This window comes from Pongo pygmaeus, chromosome 10, assembly GCF_028885625.2.
Source record: "Pongo pygmaeus isolate AG05252 chromosome 10, NHGRI_mPonPyg2-v2.0_pri, whole genome shotgun sequence".
Classification (NCBI taxonomy): domain Eukaryota; kingdom Metazoa; phylum Chordata; class Mammalia; order Primates; family Hominidae; genus Pongo; species Pongo pygmaeus.
The window spans coordinates 50,555,325-50,563,727 of record NC_072383.2 but is presented as its reverse complement, the minus strand read 5'-3'; the positions used below and the strand labels follow the sequence as shown (position 1 = coordinate 50,563,727).

Genomic DNA, 8,403 nt, shown 5'->3' with positions numbered 1-8,403 from the left:
CTGGGCGGCCTAGGCAAGTCTGCTTGTTACAGGCGCTTGTGCCAGGACAGGATTTCTTCCAGTTTCATATTCACTGAATTGCCTTTTCCTGGGTTTCTGGGGGTGGTGCTGGAGTGGGCTCCAGGGTTGGAACGGGCCCTTGGGTGGCGGCAGCTCTCTGCTGCCCCCACCTGAGTCCTGCCCGGAGGTGGCAGGTGACGGGTTAGGCCCAGCCCCCTCTGGGCCTAGCCACTCAGGTACGAGGCCTTTCCCCCCATCCCCCGGGGCTGGGCTCTCTTTTATAAAAGGCCATTCCTGAGAGCTCTCCTCACCAAGAAGCAGCTTCTCCGCTCCTTCTAGGATCTCTGCCTGGTTCGGCCTGCCTGCCTCCACTCCTGCCTCCACCATGTCCATCAGGGTGACCCAGAAGTCCTACAAGGTGTCCACCTCTGGCCCCCGGGCCTTCAGCAGCCGCTCCTACACGAGTGGGCCCGGTACCCGCATCAGCTCCTCGAGCTTCTCCCGAGTGGGCAGCAGCAGCTTTCGGGGTGGCCTGGGCGGCGGCTATGGTGGGGCCAGCGGCATGGGAGGCATCACCGCAGTCACGGTCAACCAGAGCCTGCTGAGCCCCCTTGTCCTGGAGGTTGACCCCAACATCCAGGCCGTGCGCACCCAGGAGAAGGAGCAGATCAAGACCCTCAACAACAAGTTTGCCTCCTTCATAGACAAGGTGAGGGTCCCCCCTGCATGGCTGACTGTGCCCGCGGCCCCTTTCTCTTGGTAGTCCCGGTCCCTATGCACATCTCCAGCCCCCAACTGGAGTCCTGCTGGGCCTCACCCGCCCTGGCAACACTCCCCCTTCCAACCTCCGACTCACCCCTCCCGTGCACCTTGGTTTGGGCTGGGTGAGGGTGGGGAGAGGGTCTGGACAGCCGGGATGAATCCTGGGGCTTCCTCCTTCCCTTTTAAACTGGAGGGTCTTGGAAGAGAGAGACAACTTAAGGGTACAGCCTAGTTCCCACCACCCCTCTCTACAAATCCCGTTCTTCCCCAGGTCATTCTGTCCCCAAATTATAAAAAATAATAGCGGTTATTGTTCTCACCCCAACTCGAGTTCTGACCGTCTTTTAAGCTGTCACCCTGCGGCAGTCCCAGCTGTTCGGGGACTACCCTCCTCCAGATTCGCCTCTTCCCCGGCACTACCCTAAGGGCTCCCCAGTGGTGCCTTTGTGATTTGTTTTCTTTTTTTTCTTTTTTTCACATAGGGGTTTGGTGTGATTCTATCATTCTAGGAGAAGGAAGTGGGTGTCTCGGTTCAAACGGGCAAATATTGATTGAGGCCTTTGGCGCCCGGAGGCCTGAGTGCGGGGGTCACAGAATGAGTCATACCCCGGCCCCTGCGCCGGCAGCGTGGGCGGGGCCGAGGGCGGGGTGAGGGACTGCGGGCAGCAGTCTCGGGACGCGCTCCTCCACCTGGCAGAGCTGGGCGTCGGGGGTGGGGTGGGCTGGGGTGGGGTGGAGGAGGCGCCAGGGCCTGGCCTCGGAAAGCCCATCCAGGATTCAAAGTCTGCGGGCGTGGGACGCCCCTCCCGGGGTTTACGTCCTGTTAAGTTTATGGCTTCAGATAACGCGGTCGCCCACCAACGCCCCTCGCCCATTCAGCCCGTGTCCCTTTCTCGCGTCCTGTCCCTGCTCCGCCCCAGCGGCCTGGCTCCACGTTCACACAGCAGGAGCCAGGCCGGGTTTTGCAGCCCTGGGACTCCGCTGCCTGAGGGGCCCCGGGCCCCTGGCGGCCCCGAGGATTGGGCCCTTCACGCTGACTGGCTTCTGGGAGGCATTGTGGGAACGGGAGGAGGGAAATCCTGGGGCAGAGTGCGCCGGGAGGAACCGGAGCCCCAGGAACCCTGTGGTCGGGGGCCCTTGGCGCTCCAAGCGCCGGGACTTGACTTGTTGACTGCGTTTTGCTAGCCCTGGTGTCCTTATAGAGAGCAGCTAAGCATAGGCTTTGGAATCTGAATTCTTGGTTCGCACTGCTCTGCTGGTTCCTGGTTATGGACTCCCTTGCCAAGTCTTATTTCCTCATCTATAAAATGAATATGAGAGCCCCTAAATCCAAGAGTTTTTGCCTATTCAAACTTACATATGTAAAGAGTTCAGCAGTGCTTCGCCCACATTCCATTAGGATAAGATGTTATAATCACTTTTTAAAAAAAAAATAATTTTGGGACAGAATGACCTGGGGAAGAAAGCGATTTGCAGAGAGTGATGGAGGGAACTAGGCTGTACCCTTAAAAGATTTCTGTCTTCCAAGAAGACCCTCCAGTTTAGAAAGATTTACAAGTTCTTTTGTTTGTTTGAGACAGAGTCTCACTCTGTCGCCCAGGCTGGAGTGCAGTGGTGTAATCTCAGCTCACTGCAACCTCCGCTTCCTGGGTTCAAACGATTCTCCTGCCTCAGCCTCCCGAGTAGCTGGGACTACAGGTGCGTGCCACCACACCTGGTTAATTAGTAGGGACAGGTTTTCAATATGTTGGCCGGGCTGGTCTCGAACTCCTGACTTCAAGAAATCCGCCTGCCTTGGCCACCCAAAGTGCTGGGATTACAAGCGTGAGCCTCCACGCCCGGCCTCTTTTTCAATCTTAACATCTTTAGAAAGGTTAGCTATTTTTGGCCGGGCGCGGTGGCTTACGCCTATAATCCCAGCACTTTGGGAGGCCAAGGTGGGTCAATCACAAGGTCAGGAGTTCGAGACCATCCTGCCTAAGATGGTGAAACCCTGTCTCTACTAAAAATACAAAAAAATTAGTGGGGCGTGGTGGCAGGTGCCTGTAGCCCCAGCTACTTGGGAGGCTGAGGCAGGGGCAGGAGAATGGCATGAACCCGGGAGGCGGAGCTTGCAGTGAGCTGAGATCTTGCCACTGCACTCCAGCCTGGGCCACAGAGCGAGACTCCCAAAGAAAGCTTGGCTGTTTTTATTGATCTGTAATATACAATCTATGTAAATGAAATTAGGCCTATTGGTTTGCAAATGCAGCTTTAACATAATTCCCTTACCTGTCTCCTTCCCCCACCCAATGCTAGAGGGACATTGCTCCCCACCTCACCATCATGCCATGCTTTCTCCCCCTGGTCATAGGTGATCCTTCCAGAACAGCTAACCAGGTGCCTGGGGTCTGGAGACCTTACTGCTTGGGAAGTGAATTAAGAGAAAAGACTGCTTGCTTCCCTCCAGACTTTGAGCCCTGGCCTGATGTAGACCTTTTTGCTCTCCTTCGTATAGGTACGGTTCCTGGAGCAGCAGAACAAGATGCTGGAGACCAAGTGGAGCCTCCTGCAGCAGCAGAAGACGGCTCGGAGCAACATGGACAACATGTTCGAGAGCTACATCAACAACCTTAGGCGGCAGCTGGAGACTCTGGGCCAGGAGAAGCTGAAGCTGGAGGCAGAGCTTGGCAACATGCAGGGGCTGGTGGAGGACTTCAAGAACAAGTGAGCAACTCCCACCCTCCACCCAACTGAAGTCACCGTGCTCTCCTCCACCCCTTGGGACCTTGGGACTAAGTCCCCATGGCCCTCTGTTGTGGGCAGTGCAGTCCTATCTAATTAGGGTGACCACATGATGAGGTTTGCTCGGAACAGTCTGTGTTTATGCCCAGGGTCCTAGCACAATTGTTGATAGTACCCACCCCCTTTCAATCTCAACTGTCTGGATTTGGACAACAAATTATGCATCAATGTTTATGTGGTAAACCTGAGACGGGAGAGATAGGCAGCCTACGGGCCTCACTTTTGTACTTAACATTCTGGCCCCTCTTTAGTTTTGACCCTTGACCTCTAGCAAACTCTAGAAAGTTCTGTTTGAGGTCTCATGTGAGGCCCTGCTGTTAACACTCTCAAGGTGTCCAATCCGATGTGTATTCATGGATTTGGAGAGAGATTTCCTGCTTCCCGTGGGCTGAGGGAGGGGTGAGGGTGGGAGAGGGCAGCTGGGGAGGGCAGAAGGACCAGCCTTCTCATATCCTGCATCTCTGTGAACTGAATTTTCCTGATTTTCACAATGCCCCTGTCTCCCAAAAGACCAAGGGCAACCTCCTTTTTGCCTTCATCCTCTAACTCTAAGTCTTTTCCTCACAGGTATGAGGACGAGATCAATAAGCGTACAGAGATGGAGAATGAATTTGTCCTCATCAAGAAGGTGAGGGAATCTCCCTTCTCCTTTCTGGACACTGGAGGCTGGGGCTCAGAGACTCAGACCAAGAGGCTTTCTGGGTTGTGTCCCTAAATATTCCTAAGTAGTGGGACAAACTCATTTATGTCAACATTTGGGTGCACAGAAAGGTAGACAAGGATGGAGTAGTAGGTGCATTTGGACAGAACTCTTGACATCGATGTTGGGACATGGTTCAGAAAACAGAGCAGTAGAACTGGAGATCTGGCTCTAGAAGGCTCCCTAGAGGAGGTGGAAGAGGGTGCGCTGCAGGAAGCAGAGGTGAAGGTGTGTGGGCTGAGAATGCACATGTGATGGGCAGAGGCTGGGCTGGGAGATCAAACCACAAAGTGGGCAACTAGAAAATCCTGTGACCAGGCCATTGGGTGGAACTTGGGAGCCCCTTGGTTGGGGTTGGGTGTGGAAACCCAGCTCAGGCTCCCCTCTCCTCATCCCCCAGGATGTGGATGAAGCTTACATGAACAAGGTAGAGCTGGAGTCTCGCCTGGAAGGGCTGACTGACGAGATCAACTTCCTCAGGCAGCTGTATGAAGAGGTATGTTCTTGGTAGCAGGAGAGTGAGGGTCCCCCAGCCTTGTCAGTGCCTCCACCCTGAGACTCAACCAGAAGCTCCTCCCAGCCCCCAGCACACTAATAAGACAAAGGCCCACTGCTGACTAATTACAGCCACCAATATTTGCTCAGCTAGTATTGGGTCTATATGTTCTATCCCCCGCATGAGGGATGAGTCATTACCCCATTTCACAGACGAGAAAGTGGGTTCAGAGAAGTGAAATAACGTACCCAAGGTCATCATAGGGTGTGGTGATTCAGCAGCAACTCTGTCCCCAAAGCCCTTGTTCCTAATCTTTGAGCTGCATTGGATCTCTCTGTGCACCTAGTATTGGTGCTGCATTGGATCTCTCTGTGCACCTAGTATTGGTGCACCTAGTTCCTTTTTCAAGAACTTTGCCCTCTCCCTAACCCTGACTCCCACCTGCTCCTCTCCTCTGCTGCCCCTGTCTTATCCCCTAAGAAAGGCTGTTGTGGAAAAGGGGGCTCCCTGTGTGCAGAGACAGGGCCTCACCACTTGCCCTCTTCCCCCACAGGAGATCCGGGAGCTGCAGTCCCAGATCTCAGACACATCTGTGGTGCTGTCCATGGACAACAGCCGCTCCCTGGACATGGACAGCATCATTGCTGAGGTCAAGGCACAGTACGAGGATATTGCCAACCGCAGCCGGGCTGAGGCTGAGAGCATGTACCAGATCAAGTATGAGGAGCTGCAGAGCCTGGCTGGGAAGCATGGGGATGACCTGCGGCGCACAAAGACTGAGATCTCTGAGATGAACCGGAACATCAGCCGGCTCCAGGCTGAGATTGAGGGCCTCAAAGGCCAGGTATGGGCAGGGCTGGGGGTGGGAGGGGATCCTTGGACACATCCTGGTGAGAGGAGATAATGTAGGAAGAGTGAGGGTTCTGGGAGTTGGGGAAGGAATCCTAGACCATGGTTCAGGAGTTAGAGGGGCAGCCACAGTTCAGCTTCTCAGTCTGCTTCTGAGAAGCTAAGGGATGCAGGGAAGTTCCCTTGGGCCAGGACAGAGGTGAAAGGGGGCTGGGGCAGGTATGTTGGGGCTCGTGATGCGTGCTCCCAAGCCTGCTTTAATCAGTCATATGCATCAGGGTAAGGTTGAGCTCTGCTGCTTTAAGGAAAGTCTAGAACCCAGGGATCTAGTCCAGTTAGTGTGGGGGGACCTTACAGTGTCGCAGGTGAGAAGGGTGTGGAGGGGAAGCACCTGGAAGCTGCTCATGTCTCCCTGATCTGCTTCCTTAGTCTCATTTATTTATTTATTTATTTATTTTTGAGACGGAGTCTCACTCTGTTGCCCAGGCTGGGGTGCAGTGGCGTGATCTCAGCTCACTGCAAGCTCCGCCTCCTGGGTTCACGCTATTCTCCTGCCTCAGCCTTCGGAGTAGCTGGGGCTACAGGCGCCTGCCACCAGGCCGGCTAATTTTTTTTGTATTTTTACTAGAGACGGGGTTTCACCGTGTTAGGCAGGATGGTCTCGATCTCCTGACCTCGTGATCTGCCCGTCTCGGCCTCCCAAAGTGCTGGGATTACAGGCATGAGCCACAGTGCCTGGCCCTTAGTCTCATTTAATTTGAGCTGGGGGGAGTCAGCCTAGGTGGTGGTGGGGAGGACCCTAAGGGAGGGTGGGAGCAGGGGAGAAGAGAAGGCATACCCAACCTGACCTACTTACCTGTCCCCTACCCCACAGAGGGCTTCCCTGGAGGCTGCCATTGCAGATGCCGAGCAGCGTGGCGAGCTGGCCATTAAGGATGCCAACGCCAAGTTGTCCGAGCTGGAGGCCGCCCTGCAGCGGGCCAAGCAGGACATGGCGCGGCAGCTGCGTGAGTACCAGGAGCTGATGAACGTCAAGCTGGCCCTGGACATCGAGATCGCCACCTACAGGAAGCTGCTGGAGGGCGAGGAGAGCCGGTGGGTGTGGGGACCTCTGACTGGACCCGCTTCCCTATCCCTGGGACCTGGAGTGGGGACGGTGGGAGCCCCCTGAAGCCCCTTGGGACTTGGGGTCCTGTTGTTCTGGGCCAAGAAGGGCTAGGAGTTGGTCCTGACACCCCATTTGTCTGGGTACAGGCTGGAGTCTGGGATGCAGAACATGAGTATTCATACGAAGACCACCAGCGGCTATGCAGGTGGGTGTCCAGGGCCCTGCGATGAGGGCGGGAGGCAGGGCCCAGGGAGGGGGAGGCCTCAGCTCCAGCGAGCTCACAGTGACCTCACCCTGAGCACTCATGTTCTTGGGAGAATCCTAGGGTGGGGAGGCCCATACTCAGGACCCCAGTAAGAGTTACTATTAGAAAGCACCCAAATAAGCCATAGCTGTGTGCCAGGCACTGTGCTAAGTATACTACAGGCTTTATGTGATTTATTTTATTTATTAATTTAATATAATGTTTTTGAGATGAAGTCTCGCTCTGTCACCCAAGCTGGAGTGCAGTGGCGTGATCTCAGCTCACTGTAACCTCCACCTCCTGGGTTCAAGAGATTCTCCTGCCTCAGGCCTCCCAAGTAGCTGGGACTACAGGTGCATACCACCATGCCCGGCTAATTTTTGTATTTTTAGTAGAGACGGGGTTTCACTATGTTGGGCAGGCTGGTTTCGAACTCCTGACCTTGTGATCGGTGCTGGGATTACAGGCATGAGACACTGAGCCTGACTGTAATTTATTTTTTATATGACACCTGTAAACATCTTCAGTTGAGGAAGCTGAGGTCCAGTTAAACGTCCAAGGTGACACAGCTATATATATGGCAGCTGTTTCCCACCCTGTTCCTGGTTTTCCCTGACAGTTCTGGAGTAGTGGACCATGCAATCCCTGATCAGGCAGAGCTGGGTTAACCTCCCATCCCTGGGGCTGTGTTGGGAGTGAGCAGGGAGAAGGGGCATGGAGCCTGCCGCGGGGTGGGCTTCTGTACTCACGTGGCTGCCTCTGTCCCTCACCAGGTGGTCTGAGCTCGGCCTATGGGGGCCTCACAAGCCCCGGCCTCAGCTACGGCCTGGGCTCCAGCTTTGGCTCTGGCGCGGGCTCCAGCTCTTTCAGCCGCACCAGCTCCTCCAGGGCCGTGGTTGTGAAGAAGATCGAGACACGTGATGGGAAGCTGGTGTCCGAGTCCTCCGACCTCCTGCCCAAGTGAACAGCTACGGCAGCCCCTCCCAGCCTGCCCCTCCTGCGCTGCCCCAGAGCCTGGGAAGGAGGCCGCTATGCAGGGTAGCACTGGGAACAGGAGACCCACCTGAGGCTCAGCCCTAGCCCTCAGCCCACCCGGGGAGTTTACTACCTGGGGACCCCCCTTGCCCATGCCTTCAGCTACAAAACAGTTCAATTGCTTTTTTTTTTTTGGTCCAAAATAAAACCTCAGCTAGCTCTGCCAACTGTCCTTGCTGTGTGTGCATCTGATGTCCACCGGGGTGGGAGGGAGGTGGTCAGGAGGCCTCTTCCTGGGACTGAGAAGCTGGGAGGGGTCCAGGAAGCAGGGGGTGCACAGCAGGAAAGTCTGACCCCCTTATCTGTTCCTAAAGAGGCTCCTTTGTTGAAACCTGGTTGAAACCTTGTTGCCATAGATGTCTACACCTGTATAATAGTCATTGACCTATGCACAGTGCTTTCTGGTTTACAGTGTGCTTTCAAAT

At 55.2% G+C, this 8,403-nt stretch overlaps 1 protein-coding gene across 1 annotated transcript; it reads left to right on the top strand.

Moving 5' to 3' along the window:
- Positions 1 to 288: 288 nt before the first annotated feature.
- On the top strand, positions 289 to 8,145 carry KRT8 (keratin 8). Its single transcript, XM_054444301.2, has 8 exons — positions 289 to 709; positions 3,260 to 3,468; positions 4,114 to 4,174; positions 4,647 to 4,742; positions 5,296 to 5,586; positions 6,466 to 6,686; positions 6,846 to 6,904; positions 7,717 to 8,145. The coding sequence occupies exons 1-8, from the start codon at positions 386 to 388 to the stop codon at positions 7,905 to 7,907; spliced, it is 1,452 nt and encodes a 483-aa protein (XP_054300276.2). The 5' UTR covers positions 289 to 385; the 3' UTR covers positions 7,908 to 8,145.
- Positions 8,146 to 8,403: the final 258 nt, after the last annotated feature.

Bases quoted from the DNA above. Each gene is read 5' to 3' on its own strand.
- KRT8 (XM_054444301.2), top strand. From the start codon at position 386: ATGTCCATCAGGGTGACCCAGAAGTCCTACAAGGTGTCCACCTCTGGC. The intron at 4,743-5,295 runs GTATGTTCTTGG...CTTCCCCCACAG, and splicing joins TCAGGCAGCTGTATGAAGAG to GAGATCCGGGAGCTGCAGTC. The intron at 6,687-6,845 runs GTGGGTGTGGGG...GTCTGGGTACAG, and splicing joins CTGGAGGGCGAGGAGAGCCG to GCTGGAGTCTGGGATGCAGA.